This window comes from Pogona vitticeps, chromosome 3 (assembly GCF_051106095.1).
Source record: "Pogona vitticeps strain Pit_001003342236 chromosome 3, PviZW2.1, whole genome shotgun sequence".
In the NCBI taxonomy this organism is placed as follows: domain Eukaryota; kingdom Metazoa; phylum Chordata; class Lepidosauria; order Squamata; family Agamidae; genus Pogona; species Pogona vitticeps.
In genome coordinates, this window is record NC_135785.1 from 238,304,250 (window position 1) to 238,326,174 (window position 21,925).

General features: G+C 41.0%; 2 protein-coding genes across 6 annotated transcripts in view; both read right to left on the reverse strand.

The window, feature by feature from the left end:
• The window catches only part of PDS5B (PDS5 cohesin associated factor B), a 101,251-nt gene that overhangs the window by 59,136 nt on the left and 20,190 nt on the right, over nucleotides 1-21,925 (reverse strand). For all 4 annotated transcript variants that reach the window (XR_013543352.1, XM_078389985.1, XM_020788547.3 and 1 more), the window contains exons 2-7: nucleotides 9,300-9,422; nucleotides 7,404-7,607; nucleotides 4,113-4,199; nucleotides 3,830-3,927; nucleotides 2,790-2,916; nucleotides 1,379-1,459 (exon numbers count right to left, since the gene is read on the reverse strand). Coding sequence is in view for 3 of the 4 variants with exons in the window: in XM_078389985.1 (XP_078246111.1) it covers nucleotides 1,379-1,459; nucleotides 2,790-2,916; nucleotides 3,830-3,927; nucleotides 4,113-4,199; nucleotides 7,404-7,607; nucleotides 9,300-9,407 (705 nt within the window). In the remaining variant the exon portion in view is untranslated. The remainder of the gene's footprint in view (nucleotides 1-1,378; nucleotides 1,460-2,789; nucleotides 2,917-3,829; nucleotides 3,928-4,112; nucleotides 4,200-7,403; nucleotides 7,608-9,299; nucleotides 9,423-21,925) is intronic.
• On the reverse strand, nucleotides 15,443-21,049 carry LOC140706737 (uncharacterized). Of its 2 annotated transcripts, XM_078389987.1 has the most exons (3): nucleotides 19,380-21,049; nucleotides 18,826-18,903; nucleotides 15,443-16,209 (listed from the first exon to the last, which is right to left on the reverse strand). In XM_078389987.1, exons 1-3 carry the CDS (start codon nucleotides 20,733-20,735, stop codon nucleotides 16,141-16,143), a joined length of 1,503 nt encoding a protein of 500 aa, XP_078246113.1. In that variant the 5' UTR covers nucleotides 20,736-21,049; the 3' UTR covers nucleotides 15,443-16,140. The 2 variants fall into 2 exon arrangements, with proteins under 2 accessions (XP_078246113.1, XP_078246112.1); XM_078389986.1 differs by lacking the exon at nucleotides 15,443-16,209 and having other exon boundaries at nucleotides 16,884-18,903.

Below are 21,925 nucleotides of genomic sequence, written 5' to 3' on the forward strand. Positions count from 1 at the left end.
AATTTGAGTTACAACCAGCTCCAGTTGCAACATTTTGCTTTGACTTGCAACTGGCGCTTTGAGATACAACCAGAAAAAGGGCCCTTTTCCTCATTGTTCCCTCCCTCCCTCCTTTCCTGCCAGTTTTTTAATCTTAAAGTCATTTTAGGTTTAAAAAATAAAAGTCTCCCCTTAGTGGAAGGATTACCTGCTTTTGCATTAGTCCCTATTTTTAGTTCCTGCTGGAAAGGGTTTTTGTTTGTTTCTTTTAGACTCCAAACTCTTCCTGTCCCAAAATAAGTCTTCTCTCTATCTATCATCTCTCTTTTTGTGACTAAACACAAACATTTATCTGGGGTGGGGGTCTGTGTACCCCAGTGATTACCTTCTTTCTTTCCTCTTTTCCCCATTGTTCCCTCCCTCCCTCGTTTCCTGCCCTTTAAAAATGGCCAGAACGGATTAATCACGTTTCAATGTATTCCTATGGGAAGTGGTGCTTTGAGTTACAACCAAATCGAGTTGCAACCATCATCCTGGAACGATTTAAGTTTGCAACTCAAGGTACCACTGTACAGTGATTCAAAATACTTGCTAAAATATGAATCAGGACCCAGATGTTTTCCTTCAGGACAAAAAGTAACTTAAACCAGGAAATAACTCCATCACCTCCCACCCACTTCCTTGGAAACAGAATGGAGAGACAACTTCAAGAAAGGATTCTCCTACGCTCTACCTCTAGCAGCTAGAGGATACTACCTGGCCCCATTAATTTCAACCATTCTCTGAGTCTGGATCCAAGTTTATGTTTAAACTTCAGTATACTTCCATAAAGAACTGGGTCATTGGATAGGCTGGTCATGTACTATGCTGCCTAATTTGAATCCAAAACAGCCACAAAGGAGTTTCTTTGGTTATCACAAGATGTTCCAGTTAAATAATAATGCAGTCAGCCACATTTTTTTATTGTGGGTCTTATTTGTTACATCTATATTCCTGTACTTCCATAACAAAAAAATCAAGGCACTCTCTGGGTGGTTTACAAGTTAATTATGCAGACTACACATTGCCCCTCCAGTGAGCTGGGTACTCATTTTACCAACCTCGGAAGGATAGAAGGCTGAGTCAACCTTGAGCCGGCTACCTGGGATTGAACCCCTGGTCATAAGCACAGTTTTGGCTGCAGTACAGTTTAACCACTGCGCCACAAGGCTCTTCCACCAATGAATTCAAGATGGTCCAAAGGATACCCCCCTCCCTCATCAAAACAATTCAGTGCAATAGGTACTTTCAGGAAGCAATATAAAGCAGTTATGATAAAAAACAATATCATCAATATTCAGTGATCATTAGGTTATACATCTTAGTTTCATCTGTGTGATTAGTTTACATTTTCACTTACATTAGTAATATAGGGTTCAATGGCTTGAGCTGTCCTCTTTAATAAAGCTTTTGCCAAGTCATATGCTTGCTTATTTAAGTTCTGAAAGGTAGATTTCAAAAGAAAACACTGTAAGAACATGCTTGACATTTTCTCTAATATATATCAGTAAATCAAGGAAACGGTTTGTCTCAAAAAACAGGGTAACTAAATGTTAAAATATAATAAGCCTACAACTATATCAAAAATGCCAAACTTGCAATATGGAAAAAAACTGATTCTTTTAAAGCAAAACTTATTTTTTTTAAGTTTTATTTTTTTACTAAAATTAAGCATTAACATTAATTTTCAAAAACCAAGAAAAACCTACCTTCTAGACTACATATATATATATAAGTAGTTCCACTGAAAATGGCTGAAATCCAATTGCTTAGTGTATTAAGTTGCACTAGAGTAGGCAAATCCATGGGAATTTGGTGAGTTAACTCCTCTGTAACTTCATTGATTCAAATGGGCTTATTCTACTTGCAATGTAGTATACTAAAGTAAGTCATCAGAGTTGAACCAACATTCTTCACCAAGAAACTGACTATTCACCAAATCCCAAATGATCTGATGAGCCTACTCTAGTGCAACTCAAGACATTAAGTAACAGTCTAGAGATTAATTGTTTGTCATAAATCTTGGATTCTGTTCTCTTCTGTCTGTCAAACTATTTCACTTCATTCATCCAAATTTTAAAAGATAAATATTTTATACGTATTTTAGAACTAAAATACAAATGTATTGTACACTTAAACAAAAAGTATATTTTAATACTAGTTTAAGATGACATTTGATACAAATGTGTGAAAATGTAAATGGTTGAATCCAGTGGAGGCTTTGCATTCGCAGCAAGTGCTTCTGCATTATTCCTTAACACACTGTGCATATGGTTCCCCGAAATTGAGTAATCTTCTGTGGCTTATAGGGTTGCAGTTTGTAGGAGACATTAGCAAAATAAAATTTAAAAAATCATGTGCACTCACTGAGCAAACAGAAGTGCTTTTTATTCAAGGAAAGCCGCTACTGGATGCAACCCAAAATCTTTAAAACTGAATTATAACCACCTATCAAGCAGACTGATTTAGCAGCTGTTTTTCTAATTATTTTTAAGTAACGGAAGAAATATTAGACACTACAAACTGCAAAATACCTTATGCATATTTATAACTGGAGCTCCAGAAAAGCCAAGGATGAGAAAACTGCCATAGGTGCTGAGATCCACTACTCTGCAAATTACCAGCACCACTACAGAACCAAAATAAGCAATATTGTACTTCTATTTTCTTCCTTCAAACTATTTAAGTGCTACAGTGTATTTAGTATCAATGGCTCTTTATTTTTTTTCTTAACTTTAATGCAAAGGGTAACACCAAATTAAAATACTTACCTTATGTGCAGGCACTAAATTAACCAAAACTGTATCCAAAAGTTCCTGAGACACTGTGTCTCCTTCACAAATGATAGAGCTCATCAAATCCACCATGTGCATATGAACCTTCTGATTATGACCATTGCTGAAAATGCAACAAAACAATTTCTTATGGATCAGGCAGAAGGTGATGCTAGTAGAGCTGCCTTTGTTTTAGTTGCTCTCCACAAACTTTTTAAACTCATTGGAGAAACCAAACAGCCACTAAACAGGACCACAATCAGCAGTTTTCCTTCATTTGAAGGACAAAGGACACTCATTTGATGACCAAGATGTACTCATTTTGGACCAAGAAGATAGGTAGTTTTTTTGGGGGGGGCATACATGTACATATAGGAAATCCCTCACTTAACAGGGGTGGAGGCCTTAGATACAATCTGTCTCCTATTTATCATGCTGCCCTTTCATCTATTCCCAGAAAGATTAGACCACACACACCAGAAAGACCAGTGTTAACAACCCATTTCAATGGATGAACAATTGCAGAAGTGGGATTATCCCTCACCCCTAGTCCTTTGTCCTTCTAATGAGCTTATTCAGACCAGGGGGAAACCAACATGGAGGATATATAAGGGATCTTCTACCAACTCTCAAGAAGCTACGTACTTGGATGAATAGCGAAATATTTCAACCTAACAAGAAAGAAGTCCAGTTGCCATGACTCAACTTCCAGATAACCACACCTAGATAACTGAGAATCTTCACAGATTCAGTACCTATACAACACTTGCACGAACAGTCCAATCGCAGTTTAAACACTGATGAAACTTTTCTCTCAGCAGAAATTCAGCATGAATTTACTTTGGTCAGTTGTGACAAAAAGTCCAAGTACCTTCAGTAGGTTTACTTTGAGTAGCATTAGTGGTGGATTTAGCATTGAGTAAATATATACAAGATAATGTTGCTGGTGAAATGAGCCTCCAAAAGTTAGATACTTATGCCTACCAACCTTACATATTTTTAAACATACTTTTGTTGGCAACGACCAATATACTCACTTGATTACAGAGAATAATGTTCTGTACAGTTGTGTGAAAATTTCATTGCTATCTTCTAGTTCAAAGCATATGTTATAAGATTTAACCCATGCAATATTCTATATAGGAAAAAAGAACAAAGATAAAGTAATTGTAATTCAGCAAAATGAAACCAAAAAATACATACTGAATAAGATTCCCAGGTGAAAAAATAATGTTTCTGATAGTCATAAATGCTCACATTTTACCAGAAATAAAACTTTTAAACTCAGTGAATACCAATCATAAATACTTATAAACTTACCTCTAGCAAATAAAAGTATCTATTGAACTGTGGACTTTTTGTATCTTCCAATCCTTTTAACTGTCTTGTTATGAACATAAATATATCCTAAAATGTAAACAGTAATTTATTTCACATAAAAATAAGCATATATTAATTGCATAATTATTCACTTTCTCTATTGACTAATGAACTTAATTTAACTAACCTCTTCTTCTCAAAAAGTCTGAAGTGCACAAAAGATAGAAAATGTGAAGAACCTCAATTACGATCTCCCAACACCGATTTTCACTTTATTTATTTCAGACAATATTAAGTTTTGTGTTCTCTTAATCGGTTATAAAATGTATTAACAGAAGTGGGGACATCATTTTTAAAGAGATAATCATTGCTCTTTCCCCATTACTTCTCTACAGCAAAATCAAGCCCATTTTATGTTACAGTCTGAGGGTGATAACACATTAAATATACTACTAAACTAAAATCTGTGGTTTCAAAATTTATGTGCAATGTAAAAATACTGGCAGTGATCGATAACTCAATATTAGAAGGCATTTTGATCTTTTTGAGGCACTTGTGATTTTTTAAAAGGCCAATATGTATTGCCTTTTCACCTGAACTAGCAAACACAACAACCCTGAATGCCTACTCTCTCTCTTTTTTTAAATCATTCAGCCTTTCCTTTTATGTTAAGTGATTGTGCACAGTTGGGGGAAACTACTCGCTGCATTTTGCATTAACTGTAGTAAACAGGCAGAAGTGCTTGTTGTTTTGTGCTTATACGGGAGGGGAGAATCTTTGTGGTAGCAGGAGGATCCTAACAGGCTATATTGCTGTGTTGAAACAGTTCAACCCCACTCCCACCCCATCTATGCTGGGAGACAATCCTTGTTTAGCACAAGAAATCACAAGAGCCATCAAACCAAGAAAACAACACCAAACCGAAGAGGAAAAACAGCCACCCACAAATAAAGTATTTCTGCCATACATCAAAGGGGTCACAGACCACATGGGGAAACTTTTGAAAAAACACAACCTACAAACAGTATTCAGGCCTACCACAAAAATAAAACAAATGTTACGGTCAGCAAAGGACAAAAGGGATCCCCTCACCACTGCAAGAGTATACCGGATACCTTGCAGTTGTGGCCAGGTATATATTGGAACCACAAAACGCAGCATCCACACCAGAATCAAAGAACCTGACAGACACTGCAGACTAAAACAACTGGAAAAATCAGCAGTAGCTGAACATGCCCTGAAACAAGCTGGACATGAAATCCTATTTCAAAATACAAAAGTACTGGACAACACCAGCAATCATTATGTTAGACTGCACAGGGAAGCCACTGAAATCCACAAACACCAGCACAGCTTCAACAAAAAAGAAGAAAGTCTAAAAGTCAACAAAGCCTGGCTCCCAGCATTGAAAAACAGCCTGCAAAAAGTCAACGAACTCTACACAGCCACAAGGACCGGTGATCACTGCACACAAAAGACCAGCTAATGACACCCATCAATCACATATCTCCACCTTATCACAACAATACACGCACAACAAAAAACATGCTGATCACCATAATCACCCAATCTCCTGAATAGGACAAAAAGTTGATCCCGCAGCTATAAATGCTCAACTATCCCACAAACTGCCCCAAAGCACATAGTTCTGACTCCTGTCCTCGAAGATGTTGGCCACAGAGACTGGCGCAACGTTAGGAAGAAAAACCTCAAGAACATGGCCAGACAGCCAGAAAAACCTACAATAACAATCGAATCCTGGCCGTGAAAGCTTTCGAGAATACAATTAACAGATTACTTGCTTTTCAAGAGAGAATAATTAAACATATATTTCTTATGATGACACTAGTAATCATGTTTCCTTGAATAATCCTCTTTCTCCTATCTGTATAAATAAAAGTACATTTCTGTCTGTTTGTCCATTTGTCATTGTACCATACAAAACCAGATGGATTTTTACCAAATTTGGAGTATAAATGTGGAACGGTCTGCCTGGGGGAAAAAAGTAACATAGCATACACAAATATCACTCCGACAATTCTCTTTTTCAAAAATATGTGGCTGAATTTTTACCAAATTTAAACAGAGCAAGTCCCATGTTGGGACTGCAAAAAAAACACCCACCAAAAGCAAAACAACACTGACCCTCTATCCACCCCACCAACAAAACTAAAACTTTTTTTTAAAAAGTAGCACCTTACCAGTCCAAAGCTTCCTCAGCCTCCTGGGCTTCCGCCGTCACAGTGACTGCCACCAGCAGGCTTGAGCCTGGCCGGGGTACTTCGGCCGCTCGCCTCCCACTCGCTCCTCGCCGCCCTCCGCGGACTGATGACGCCGCTGGTGCCCAATGCCGGGTCCAGCTCCAGAACCAGCACCAGTGGCTGCTCGCCGGGGTGGCAGCATTGGTCCTTTGCGTTCCTTGCCACCCGCAGCATTGGTCCACGAAGGGCAGCAAGGAGCGAGTGGGAGGCGAGCAGCCAAAGCACCCTAGCCAGGCTCAAGCCTCCTGACACTGTTCCACCACTGCCTCCGCTGCGGCCGGGAGGGAAGCGGATGAAGCACCCCGGCCAGGCTCACACCTCCCGACGATGGGCCACCCCCACCAACGCTTTCCTTAACCATTGGGGCGAAAGAGCTACAAAGAAGCAGCCTCGTTGCCACCAATAGTTAGTACATTTAAATTTCCCACCTTTTTCCCCTGCCCTTTTTTTTGGTTCGTAAGTCAAAGCTCCATTTGCAAGTCAAAGCAAAATTTTGCGAACAGAGCTGTTCATAAGTCAAAATTTTCGTAGGTCAAGGCGTTCATAAGTCAAGGCACCAGTGTAAAGCAAAAATTGGCATTTAGTATATGAGGAATTAATGGCAGATTGTTGGTAATCTGTAGATCTGTTGCACCAGCAAAATACAACCTCCCATACAGCTGAAATATTTGGATATATATAAGAATAGTTAGAATACTGTACTGTATTCGCAAAGGCTTGAACGGCCGGGATCTAATGGTTGTTGTGGGTTTTTTGGGCTCTTTGGCCATGTTCTGAGGGTTGTTCTTCCTAACGTTTCGCCAGTCTCTGTGGCCGGCATCTTCAGAGGACAGCACATCTGGCTGGACAGCACATCAGAACACAGCCAAAGAGCCTCAAAAACCCACAACAACCAGTTAGAATACTATTTTTAAAAGCAAAACACAACAATCTGCCAGCTCCTCGTGTTACAATCAGAATCGAAGACTTTGAACCACTCAATGTCAAATGCAAGTAAAGCCTGTAAACTATTCAAGATGCACAACCTTACCTTAAGTTTATCTGGTGAAGTGTATGGTGCTTCAGGGGCATATATTCTAAAAATATCAGCAAGACAGCATGCTACAAGCAAACGAACATCTTTATCAGGATGTTTAAGAAAAAAATCTGAAGCAAGGTGTAGAGCAAGATTCAGATACAGCTCCTTTTCTTCTTCAGAATCCTGGTCCATATCCATGAAAGTTTTAACAACCATCTGTCAAAAGAAAGTTACAAGCTAAGTAACATTCTCTAGATGTGATAGTCTATATTAAATACACTCAGAAAAATTGTTTTCCTCTTTGACCACTTATCATTTTCTTGAAATAATCAATATTTCACTTTCTTCTTCAGTGAGATATAATGTTAAAAAATGCTTATACATCCATGTTTTATTGCACCTTCAATTATATATCAATTAATATATGCACTAATATTTTAGGACTGAATGCATAAGACGAATTCTGATTCAAAATAAATTTGCACCTGATTAGGGAGACCACTGCCTATCACAGAGGTCAGTACCCTTTAATATGGCACAAAGCTGGTCTTATTAACATTGCTACTCTTCTACAGTTAAAAGAAAACACAACAAAAAATAACATTCAACAAGAGACAAATGCAATTTAATTTCCAATATTATATTTTATCATTCTTTTCCTCAAAGGAGCTCAGATAAATGGCGGATTTTATCCTACCAATAATGTTGTGTGATGTGGCAAAAAAAAAAAAAAAAAAACAGCAACAGGTTTAAAGTTAACCAGTTAGTTTCATAGATCAGCAGGGATTTGAGCCCATGTCTACACAGTTGAAATCCAATAGGCTGTCAAATTAATATACAATTTGTTATATTCAGACTTTTATTTAAATATTGTCAATGATAATTTTCTTCTGAATTTTCTTCCGCTCACTACCATTCACAAATGTTGAAAAACAGTCCTGACAATTGCTTTGAGTTTGGGCAAGAAGTGGGTTACTGATGAAAAAAAGGAGTCAGCTTCTGGGATTTTACCTTGCATGATGTCACTTTTTGAATAGTAGTGAGCAGAAGAAGGGATCCTGTAGACCAGGTGTCCAAACTATGGCCTGTGGACCACATGCGGCCCACCCTGTCATTTCATCCGCCCTGTTCCCTTCAGCCTGTGCGTGGGTAGGTGCTTTGGTGTGGGTGCAGGTGTGTGTACATGCATTCGGGGGCAGGCAGGGGGTGCGTATGTACATGTGTGCATGTTTTGGGCAGGCATAAGTGTGTGTGCTTAGGGGCTGTGTGCATAGGCCACACGTATGCGGACACATGGTCCTCTTTCAATATCTAGTTAAACTCTTCAACTTCTTTATCCATCAAGTTCAGTTTGAAACTCCTTGCAATTATTCTATATTAGAGCCAATATTAGAATCCATGGTTCTGAATTCAGATTTATTAATAGCTCAGTAAGACCACTGCTACAAAATGTAATGGTGTTTGTTGTGCTATTCTAGCTAGATAGCACATACCTGTTTCCTATTGTGTACGCCATTATAATTTTTTAAAAATCATATATAAAAACTGTCATCAGGGAACCTTATCAGCATCACAAACATGAGAAAGGAGAACCTGGGCCATGTGTTCAAAAGCTGGGAGACACATCATACAGTATATATTTTGACCATTTTTGGCTGCAAGCTGACCACATTCACTGTAACATCTGTCCATCAAAAAGAAGTGCTGTTCTATTCCCTTATATAACCTTACTAGTAATGTACAACAAAGCTGAAACCTTCAACCTGCATCCTTCACCTGGAGCTCCTATTCAAACTCTATGTATATTTCCAGTGAGAAAGGTTTTGTTAATAATAAAGAAATATGCAAAAGTACAATTTGAGGCTTCAAAATAACTTTCAAAAATGTATAAACAAATTGCTCACTCACTTTTAATCGCCGTACCATCTCTTCTTTAGAAATTTTATCAGATATTTCTTTAACTCCTGGGGGATAAGTAATTTTTCCATCATTGGCTCTTGTCTTGGAATGAGCCATGATGCTGTTTAAAACCTAAAAGAGAGGGGAGAAAATTTAAATATGGTAAATGTGTCACTCCTTCCAACAATGGGCAGCACATAATAGCACAAGAGCAATACTGAGCAGAAGGTAGAGATAAAATATTGAATCCTGTTCCAATTCCCTCTTAAAGGAGCAACTACACCTAATAGAAACTAACATACTGTAACTGTATCAAGAAATATATGAATTGCTTTTTAAAAATAAGTCATACAGCTTCTAATTCAGAGTGGATTTGATTTGATTCATGACTTAAATTTAAAAATTCAAATTTCTGATTATTTAAATTTTAAAACATGAATTTTTTGGTTTAAATTTTGATTTAAATTGATTTTTTTAAAAAAAATCATTTATTTTTATCGACCTTGCTGCTAACTCATAATAATAATTACATGCCGTTAAGTCAATTCCAACTTATGGTAACTCCTTCCAGAATTTTCTAGATGAAGTACTCAGAAGTAGCTAACTATTCTTTTTTTATTGGAAGCACTATGGGACTGTGCAGCTTGCCCAAGATTACACAGCCAACCTCTGGCTCTGTAGTCACATATCTAATGCACTGAACTATCCAGACAGCCACTAATTCACACAGAACCAGGATGGATTTGATTTAAACCAAAAATTGGAATTTTTTATTTATTTAAATTTTAAAAAATCATTTTATTGTTTTACAAATAATTGATTTTTATCCACTCTACACAGATTTATAAGTTAAGTGAAACTACGATAAGGGATCCTTCACAAGCTAGGCATTAACATTGAGGAGAACCTGGAGTGTTTTTTGTTAAATAAAAGAAAATGCAAAATTTGTTCCTAGGGAAATGGAAGCACACACCTCCATCTCCTATTAAATAGAAACCTATTTATACTACATCTAATCAAAGGAAGTACACAGAAATTCTTGGCATTAAAATTTGACATACTGTACTCTTCAAAAAAGCAAGTGAAACAGTATGGAATATTACAATAAACTACTCTGTTTTTGAGTACTGCAACATGATAGAGAACAGCACCAAAGAAGAAGGGTATGAAGATTAAGAGAAAAAATATACAACAGGAACAAAATTGACTAGATGACCCTTGTAGCCTTTTCCAACTCTGCAGCTCCAGAATTCTAAGAAACTGATTAAATAAAAACAGATAAAACCTAAAGCTAGACTACAACACACTGGGATAGCCAAATAAAACTGAAGGTGGCACCACTTCCTATTGTAGCCCCAAAAATCTATTTCAGAAAGGTATGAAAACCCTTCAGAGTGCAATCCTACCCCTATACTGGATGTAGGCCAATATAACAGTAAATTAAGTAATATGGAAAGCAGATTAATGATATACTAATATCTCATTAAAATCAACAATTGCGTCCATACGACAACAATTTCTGAGAACTGCAGAATTCTTTTACCACTGGGATTTCTAGTATAAATTATTAATATGCCATGAATATAGGCTACCTACAGCCTTCATACTTCAACAATTCTTTCAGATCTGTGAAGCAAATAATAACCTATTCTCAAAAGACTAGAAATGAAAACAAATACTTTTGAAAACAAAACAGTTCTCAGTAACTGCTAGAAAAGAGATTGGAAGACGAATGACAGCCAGTAGAGACATGGGCTAACACAGCCAGATGTCAAAGAAGTGAAGATGCTAGGTGGGGCATGAGGCTAAATGACTTGACAAAAACAAGCCTCCTGTTATGAGGACATGCTCCACCAGTTTTGAACTACAAAATAAGCTTGTGTACTGAATACTAGACACCATCTCATGTATGAGTACTTAATGCAAGTGGATACACCTAATACAGCTGTAAGAGTGTTGACACCATCCTGACCTTCCCAATTCATGACACAGAGGTGATCTAACATATAAGGACCAGCAGAGACATATGGTCCCACTGTGTCTAGCTCTCTAAAAGCTGATACAGTATTTTCTTTTTATTTATTATGTTAATGTGTAGTTAATTAAGTTAAGGATACAGGTTACTTTAATCTATGAACTGAATATGCTAAAGGGTGGTGGGAGAATTAAAAAGATATACCATTTTAGTAACAACAGAGATTGAAATAAACAGAGGAGTATCAGACCTTTCAAATCTGATGGGTAAACTGAAGACATTAACTCTTCCAATGTTAACAGTCTAGGATAAAATATCAGGAGGTATGAACTCATCAAAATGAGAAAGCAGCAAGTATTAATTTCCTGCAAGAAACTCAGAGCCAGTTATAAACGGGGGTGGATTTTAATGAACTCAAATCAATTTAAATCACAATTAAATCCCAATTTAAATTTTAAAAATCAGTTTTGACAATTTAAATTTTAAAAATAATTTCTTAAAATTTAAATCATTATTTAAATTGACTTTTTATTTTTAAAAAACACTCATACTACCATGCAGGAGGGCGGATGGATAAATGAAAAGGTTGGCAATTTTACTGGCAAAATTGTGTCCCATGAAAATAAAGCATTACAGGACAGTAATTGGTGATTTGGGACAGTACTGGGTGATTTGTAACAATTAAAGGATCCTGAGAGGCAAAAAGATTCACTCCGGCAGCATACAATACCCTGAAAGCACCTTTCATGGGATTCATCTTTAAAAAATAAATAGCACTGGAGAAGAGGGCTTAATTTGGGAGGGGGAGAGACAGAAATTAAGAAACTGTATGATTCCAATATTTTGAAAATCAAAACTGTTGGTTCATCAGTACTTAAGAACTTATTTTTAAAAGTATGGTGGATATCTGGAGGCATAAAAACCTCACAAAGATTGAACTTTTTACTCAAAAACTTGTAACTGACAGAATGAACCACATTCAAATTCATTCTATTAAAAAAATCAAACCATGCCCCCAACTCTTTACTAGTTAGCTGTGGGAAGACTCAAAAGATATTTACATGGAGGTTAAATAATTAACTTTTAAATAAACAACCGGCTAGAGACAAATTAAAAGTAACAGTACTGTAAACCTTTCCTGGAGGGAAAATACAGATCAAGAGTAATTAAATTCAGTTCTTTGGGACACTTTAAAAGCTGTCCTTAGAGAGCATTTTATCCAAATAGGATCTACAGAAAAGTGAACACAAGAAACAACCTGAACTGAAATACTCACATGGCTTAATACAACAACATAAAAACAGATTCCTGAAAATCCTGAGAAAACTACCATAATAAAGAATATTCTTAGAAACCACAGATATAGAAAAGATTCAAATTTCATTAATATATTTGCAGACAAATCACAATGAATATAGGAGGAAGCCTTCCCATTTACCAGCTACAGCACTAAGCATGAAAAGCAGGGTAACCCAAATGAAGAATTATATGATTCAATTCACCTCCTCACGCACATACACAAAAACAAACTATCTCAGTTTAGAATATTATGCAATCCTATATTCATCATGCTGGTTGGATACTCAGTAGTTTACATAACTGGTCCACCCTCCTGGGGCCAGACCATCCACTCACCTTCCGCTGTTGCCGCAAGCTTCGTGCTCCCTTGCAATCACTCCAGAGGTCGTGGTCTGCAAGCCACTCCTGGCAGGAGGTGGGAGAACAAGCCTTACTGCAAGGTTTAAGAGTGGCTCAAAGACTGCGAGCTCCGGAGCGACAGGAAGGGGGCACAGAGCTCACAGCAACAGCAGAAGGTGAGTGGACGGTCTGGCCCCAGGGGGCTGGACCCTCAGAATGTCCACTTGTACACCATCTCTAGTCTGAACTGAATTGACAGCATATGATTATTATCATATTCATGACAGATGGAAGAGATAACAAATATGAAAACTTTCATTCAATATTTGAATAAAAGTAAATTACAAAATGAACACACACACACAAGACCTTAAAAAACCACTAAAAAGGAAATGGAAATTTTAAAATGCTGTTCACAAGTTAAAACAGGTACTGTAAATCTTATTTCTGACAGAATTTTACAAGACACTCACTGAACCGCTCACTTTATAACCTCTAAAACTAAATAATGGTGTAGCAGAAGAAGAAGAATTTCCTTCGTCCTCATCAACAGTTGGAATAACTGCAATCCCTAACCCAACAGTAACTGCAATAATATATTAGAACACAGACCAACAGCTATGCTTAATCAAAATCTGAAAATACTAATGGAAACTTTGGCCAACAGGATAATCCATTCATCATGTTACACTGACCCAGACCAGACAGGCTTTATGCGAAACAGATATTACTTTTTACTTTTATTAGACTTATACCCTGCCCCTCTATACAAAGTCTATTCGGGGCGGCTTACATACATAATAAAACACAGCAGTATAACAAGCATAATAAAATCCTTCAAAACTAAAAACTTAACACTTATTGCTAAACACACTGCCAGATGGAATAGTTGAAGAAACAGAAAAAAGAATCATTTAATTGACTGGAGGGAAGGCTTGCCTAAAGAGCCAGGTTTTTAATTTGCTTTTGAAAACACCCAGCAAGGGAGCCAGACGGATTTCAGTTGGGAGGCTATTCCATAGCCGAGGGGCCACTGCCGAGAAGGCCCAGTTTCTTGTTCTTTCCTTCCGGGCTTCTCTCGCCGTTAGGCCCCTCAACCGTCCCTGCTGGCTATGCCAAGTGATTCGGGTAGACTTAGGTGGGAGAAGACAATCTGGTATCTATCTGACTCATTTAGATATATGCTAAAACAATACATATATCAATGGCTTAGTTGAAAATGTAAGTAACCCCAATTTTCATCAACCGAAACTTGTCTCTCGCTCAATTTCAATCTTACTCTATGCTGATGATGCCGTTTTACTGTCAACAATGTGTGTAGGATTCAAAAGACTTCTGAGATCCTTCTCCTACTGTAATAAAGAACAATAATTAACTATGCTAAAACCAACATTATGGTTGTGAGTAGGAGAATAAAGCATAAATGGTCTCTAAATGGACACCCTGTAGAGCAAGTAGCATGCTACAAATACTTTGGCATAGTTTTTCATTCTTCAGGATCCTGGCTTACTCATGTAAACCACACAACAATGAGTGCCCAGAAAAATACTGGGGCACTAACAAGGTTTTTCTGTACTGATGGGGGTAAACATGTACCATCAGCAATACAAGTTTTAAGGCCAGGATTATTTCACAAATGCATTATGGCTCTCAACTATTCACTTACACTAATCTACGACTTCTGGAGATTGTTCAGACCAAATTTGCGAGAGCCATTCTTGAAGTTCCACCGTGTACCTCCAATGTGGCTCTTCGCTTAGAGGTTGGGTTAATATCCATTAAAGCACGGGCTAAAGTCTTTATGGAGAATTACTGGCTTAAACTGATTTTTTTTTCATTAGAAGGCTTGGCTCCACTGATCCTACTAGATTCCTTTCAGTCGGAGTGGAAGAAGCATATAACTGATGAGATATCGAAAATTGGCTTTTCCCCCAGTATACTTATAGCAATGGGTCTCAAGGATGCCATCAAAGCAGTGAAGTTAAGGATATGGAACATTGAACTACAGGACCATGTTGGATAGTTAGGGAAATATAACTTTCTTAAGAAATCTGCTTTTATCACCTCCTCATATTTAGCCAGCACTATGTCATCTAAAAAGCCATAAGGGCTTTTACACTAGCTAGGTTCAATATATTTCCTTCTAAGCTTCTGGAGGAAAGATTTCGAGGTTTGCCTATATCAGATTGTCTCTGCCCTTGTAATAGTGATAAAGTAGAATCAGTTGGTCATGTTCTCCTTTTCTGTACTTGCTATCGGGATCTTCGTATGGAGCTTTTATCACTTATTATCTATAAATCTCCCAGGAGATCAGAGGAGGATTATGTCCAGTTGCTACTCTCTGGCAATACCCCTTATATTACAAGAAAAGTGGCCAAATTCTGTGCTGCAGCAATGGTTATTCATAATCAAATGTTTGGGTAGGCGATTTTAGATGGATAATATGTTTTTAATATAACACTCTGTAAGAAGGTCCTTCTCCAGCAGGGGGGGCACTTGTGGTGAAGGCGGGAAACAGACACGGAGGCTCATCACGGGGTTCATTATTAAACACTTTATTGTAAACAGCTTCCAACTCTAAAGGATCAAACGGATCTTGCAACAACCGATCATTCAACAAATGGTACTTCTTAGGACGAACAGTAGGAACCGCGGTTTGTTCGCCTAGAAGGGAGCTGGCCCAAACTTCTCCCTGTCTGTCATCTGACGCAAAGGCGCGCTCCTCAGTGCACACACCGTGCCGCAGCAAGGGTGGCGGGCCCAATCTCCCTCTAAAGGTTTCTTCTGATATTCTGGCCCGGGCCGGATCACACGTCTCCCTCCCCCAGGATAGTTCAGGGGGAAAACTGAAACCTTCCATTCCAGGGGCTCAATACCTCTGCCTTTGGCTCCCAGGAATGGTGGATCCGGCAGTAGTCCCCCTCCGGTCATCAGATTAGGGAACCCCGATGTTGCTCCAGACGCTTGACTTGGGTCGAGAATGGGCTCAGTCTGGACCCCTCGGTGTCTTGGTCTGTCCACGTTTAAGTCTGTCCAAGTTCTAAAGTCCCGCGCGCCTCCTCCTTCTTTTATCTCCTCCCACATAATTAGATCCACCTCCTCCCCTCCTTCTTCCACAAGACACACCTCTTCAGCCCTCTCAGACACCACCTCTGTTTGGTCCAGTTCTATCAGCACCCCTTCCACACATCCGCCTTCCTCTACATCTTCCTTTTTAACGGAGGACGGCACACTCTCTCAATCACCTTCACACGCCCCCCCTTCCGAGTGGGCCGTCCTCGACTCCAGTTCGGGCTCCCCTCTGTCCTGTCGAGAGAAATAGTCCACATTAGAATGGGCTGTCCCCTTTTTATACTGCACTTGAAAAGAATAGGGTTGTAAGCTTAGATACCACCTGGTAAGTCTAGGGTTGGTATCCTTCATTCGGTTCAGCCACTGTAAAGGGGCATGATCCGTCACTAAAATGAAGGGAGCTCCTAACAAGTAGTATCTTAAGGCCTGAACGGCCCATTTGACTGCCAGTGCCTCTTTTTCTATGGTGGCATACTTCCTCTCCCGGTCGCTCAACTTTTTACTCAGATACATTATGGGGTACTCTACCTCTTCCTTCTTCTGAGATAGTACTGCACCTAGGCCTCTGTCCGAAGCATCCGTTTGCAATATAAAGGGAATAGAAAAATCAGGAGCGAAGCGACTAGGCAAAGATGACAATACCCCTTTTAACTCCTCAAAGGCTTTCTGTTCCGGTGGACCCCAATCTATTCGGCTCTTCTTCCTTTTGCGGGTTAAGTCGGTGAGAGGGGCAGCTACTTCTGCAAAGTGTGGCACAAATTGCCTATAATAACCAGCCAGTCCTAGGAATTGTTGGACTTCTTTCTTATCCCGCGGAACTGTCCATGACACTACTTTGTCTACTTTGTCAGACACTGGTTGAATCTTTCCTCCCTCTATTCGGAACCCCAAAAACTTGACCCCCTTCCTAGCTACTTTGCACTTGGAAGGATTAACTTTTAGCCCGGCTTTCTCGATTTCCCTCAAGACTCTCCTAAGGTGGTCAATGTGTTCCTCCCAAGTTTTGCTGTATATCAAAATATCGTCAATGTAAGCACCCGCGAAATCCTTTACCGGTTCCAACACACGGTCCATAAGCCTCTGGAAAGTCGCGGCTGCTCCATGTAGCCCAAAGGGCATTTTTTAAAAATGGAACAGCCCCTTGGGGGTGACAAAGGCGGTTTTCTCCTGGTCTTCCTTCCTTACTGGAATTTGCCAGTAACCTTTAGTGAGGTCCAGCGAGGTCAGGTAGACGCCCCCCCCCAGCCTCTCCAAGAGGTCATCCACTTTTGGCATGGGGTAGGCATCAAATTTAGAAATTTCGTTAAGGCGCCTGAAATCAATACATACCCTAACTTGCCCATCTGGCTTAGGAACTAGTACGGGGTAGCTTCGCCAAGGGCTGTGGGATGGTTCTATGATGCCTAATTTTTCCATCTCTGCTACCTCAGCATTGATAGTATCTCTCAAATGATAGGGCCAGGTCCTATCCCCCATTCTAGCAACCATCCCCGGGGGTGTATGAATTTCATGCTGAATGAGATTTGTCTCCCCGGGTATGCCTGAAAATACCGTTTCGAATTCCTTTTCCAACCTCCTCACATCTAGTTGTTGGGCCTCTTCCAAAATTTCATCAACCTCTAACCTTAGGTCTTTACTTAGGCACTTACTTACTTCGGGACCAAATTCCTCTCCTACTTCCCCCCACAGGGCTTCCCTTTCCTTCCATTCCTTCAACAAATTGACGTGAAAAATCCCATTCTTTTTGGTCTTATCCGGCATGCATATTTCATAATCCACCGCTCCTACCTTCCTAACCACTTCGTAGGGACCTTGCCACGTGGCAAATAGTTTAGCTTGTTCGGAATGCATCAATAGCAAGACTTTTTGGCCTGGGTGGAATTCTCTAACTTTTACCCTTTGGTCATACCTTCTTTTTTGTCCCTCTTGGGCGTTTCCCAAATGATCTTTGGCAATACTTAGAACAGTCCTCAAATGGTCCCTCATTTCCATCACATGCTGTACCGTGATCTGAGCATCATCTTGGCCCTCTTCCCATTTTTCCCTCACCAAATCCAGTATGCCTCTGGGATTCCATCCGTACATTAACTCGAAGGGAGAGAAGCCCGTAGATGCTTGTGGTACCTCCCTAATGGCGAACATTAAGGGTGCCACTAATACATGCCACCTTCTAGGTTTTTCCATAACCAGTTTCCTTAACATGCCTTTTAGTGTTTTATTAAAACGCTCCACTAAGCCATTGGTTTGTGGATGATAGACCGCGGTGTGAATAGGTTTGACTTCAAGTAAGCGCCACATCTCTTTCAGTGTAATACTCATAAAGTTGGTCCCTTGATCTGTTATGACTTCTTTAGGGAAGCCTAGTCTTGTAAATACCTGCATTAACTCTTGCGCGATTACCTTAGCCGTGGTGGACCTTAAGGGGATTGCCTCCGGGTATCGGGTGGAATAATCCACCAACACTAAAATGTGGGTATGACCTCCTGCTGATTTAACCAGAGGTCCTACTATGTCAAGGCCAATTCTTTGAAAAGGGTGATCCATGAGGGGCATTGGCATTAATTCAGCACCCTTTGCTGGGCGCTTTTGCGTTTTTTGACATTGTGGACAGGTGACACAATACTCTCTAACTTCCTTTTCCATCTCTGGCCACCAAAACCTTTGCCTAATTCGTGCTTTCATTTTTTCCTCTGCCAAATGCCCAGCTAGGGGTACGTCATGGGCCAGTTCCATTACCTTACTTCGCCATTTCAGGGGTACCACCAGCTTCTTCCCCCCGTCTCCCTCCACCCTATACAACAATCCCCTGTCCAACTCCCATCCCGTTTGCCCCTTCACCACAGTTCCCACCGGTTGAGCCGCTAGCAATGGTTCTTGAAGCGATGCATCGTCCTGCTGCATCAATCGCATCTGTTCCCGCGAGGCGCGCTGCAAAAAATCGGACTGGTCTTCAGCTTTCAACATTTGTCCCTGCAATCCCTCCTTGATCTTCCCCACATCTCTAGATCCGACCCAATCTCTTCCCAGCAGCATTTCCCTCGATAACCCCGGCACCACACCTATATTCATCCTTCGTTCTTCTGCCCCTACCCTCACAGTGGCCCATAATGTCTGATATTTCTTTACATCCCCATGTATGCAGCGAACAGTCAATCCCTCTTCTTTTTTCTGTCCCAAAAGGTCCCGTACTAACGTCTTGGCACATCCTGTGTCTATCAAAGCCTTTTTCTTGTCTCCATTCACCCAGGCTTCTACCTCCCACCTCTCTGATGAATCCACTTTAGGGGGGGAAGGTTTGTCATACAGCCCCACCCACGAACAGTCGGCCCCCGGGCAATTCCTCCTCACGTGGCCAGGGACCCCACAGGCGAAGCAGACAGGGCGCCCCTCTTGTTCTCGTGTACCCCTGCTCCGGGAGTGTAAATAGGGCGCCCGTCCTTGCCCTCTCTCCATCCCGTCCCAGGAGCATAAATCCGCTGATCCACAGTTACCGGGCGCACAGGTTTAGATCCAAAGGGTTCGAACATCTTCCCTTTGAATTTCTGCGTTCCGCTTGGCTCTACTGCTGACCGCGTGCTTGAATTAGAAAACGAAAGCGAAGCCTCTCCACCGCGTGGTTTGCCTTTCTCCGCCCAGGGGGTGTTGCCTTCTTTCGCTGCCTCCTCCGTCATACTATAATCCTCCAATAAGGAAATTGCTTTCTCCAGCGTCTTCGGGTTGTTTCGTTGAATCCAGTTTTTCGCGCCAGCTCCTAACGTCTGTACTAGTTGCTCCATAACAATCAAATCCACTACCCGCTCGCCGTCTTCTCCATTAGGTTTTAACCATCTCAACGCGTTTGCCCTCATCCGTTGCGCCACTGTGCGGGGGTGGGAACCCGGCTTCCATTTTAGATCTCTCAGTCTTTTCCGATACGTTTCTTCAGTCAAATTCAATGTTCGAAGTATAGCCCTCTTTACTGACTCATATTGGGAGGCCTCTTGTGTGCTCAAAGTATCCACCACTTCCTGCAACAGCCCCGTAAGGCATGGAATCAAAATAAGGGTCCATTGTTCTCTCGGCCACCCAGCTGCTACAGCCACTCTCTCAAAGGTATGCAAATAGGCCTCAGGATCATCAGAGCTTGTCATCTTTTGCATACGAATGGGGGCAGGCCCTGCTATCAAGCCCCCCCTTACTGCTGCCGCCGGTCTCTCCGTTCTCTCTTCCTCTGGCCCTTGCCGCCTTATCTGTCTCGCGATCAGCGTTTGTTGTTCAACCAGATTTTCTATTAACTTCGCCTGCCGGTCCATAGTCTCTTTTAGTCCCAGCCATTCTTCCTTTCCCGCCTTCGGTACCGCCCCCGCCCCACGTTGGGCGCCAGTGTAAGAAGGTCCTTCTCCAGCGGGGGGGGCACTTGTGGTGAAGGCGGGAAACAGACACGGAGGCTCATCACGGGGTTCATTATTAAACACTTTATTGTAAACAGCTTCCAACTCTAAAGGATCAAACGGATCTTGCAACAACCGATCATTCAACAAATGGTACTTCTTAGGACGAACAGTAGGAACCGCGGTTTGTTCGCCTAGAAGGGAGCTGGCCCAAACTTCTCCCTGTCTGTCATCTGACGCAAAGGCGCGCTCCTCAGTGCACACACCGTGCCGCAGCAAGGGTGGCGGGCCCAATCTCCCTCTAAAGGTTTCTTCTGATATTCTGGCCCGGGCCGGATCACACGTCTCCCTCCCCCAGGATAGTTCAGGGGGAAAACTGAAACCTTCCATTCCAGGGGCTCAATACCTCTGCCTTTGGCTCCCAGGAATGGTGGATCCGGCAGTAGTCCCCCTCCGGTCATCAGATTAGGGAACCCCGATGTTGCTCCAGACGCTTGACTTGGGTCGAGAATGGGCTCAGTCTGGACCCCTCGGTGTCTTGGTCTGTCCACGTTTAAGTCTGTCCAAGTTCTAAAGTCCCGCGCGCCTCCTCCTTCTTTTATCTCCTCCCACATAATTAGATCCACCTCCTCCCCTCCTTCTTCCACAAGACACACCTCTTCAGCCCTCTCAGACACCACCTCTGTTTGGTCCAGTTCTATCAGCACCCCTTCCACACATCCGCCTTCCTCTACATCTTCCTTTTTAACGGAGGACGGCACACCAAAACATGTTCAAAACGGTAAGATACAACAATCCATTTAAAAAAACCATTCAGGCAGCCAGACATTCAGGGAAAGCCGGCCTGAAGAGAAATGTCTTTTCCTACTTGCAGAAGGACAGCAAAGATGGGGTCAGCCTAGTCTCTTGGACAAGCTCCAATGTTGTGCAAAGAAAGGTACTCCTGGCCACTTCCGAAACCTGAGCAGCCAGGTTCAGAGGTGAATCAGGAGCAACCCCAAGCTGCCCACCTGTGAAATTAATTTTAAAAATATGATGAATCACAGACAGTGATCCAAACTAATAGTATGGACTCCCCTCCAGTCCATGCTGGCAGAGGCACTAAGCAAGGCTGCCAACTCTCACCTTTATTGTTTACAATGGCAAATAAGTCTACCGCCAACTTAATTAGAATCAACCCACAAATCAATGGATTAAAAACAGGCAACAAAATTCATAGATGACATCTTACTGATTCTTACAAAATCTTCTGAATCAGCTTTGGAGCTTGGGAAATTCAACATACAGTGGTGCCTCGCTTAGCGATTGCCTCATTTAACGATGTATTCGCTTAGCAATGAGGTTTCTGGAGCGATTTTGCGCTCCGTTTAATGATGTTCCCTATGGGGAAAATTCGCATAGCGATGTTCGGGACCTTGCTTCACTTAGCGATGACAGTTTAAGGTCCCCTGTTTCGCTTAGCGATGTTCCATTTTTGGTGAATTTTTTTTTCACGGTCAAAATCGGGTTCAATGCATTTCAATGAGGGAGAAAAAAAATCCAAGAATTTAAATCAGTTTCTGACTTCGTTAATTTTTGGT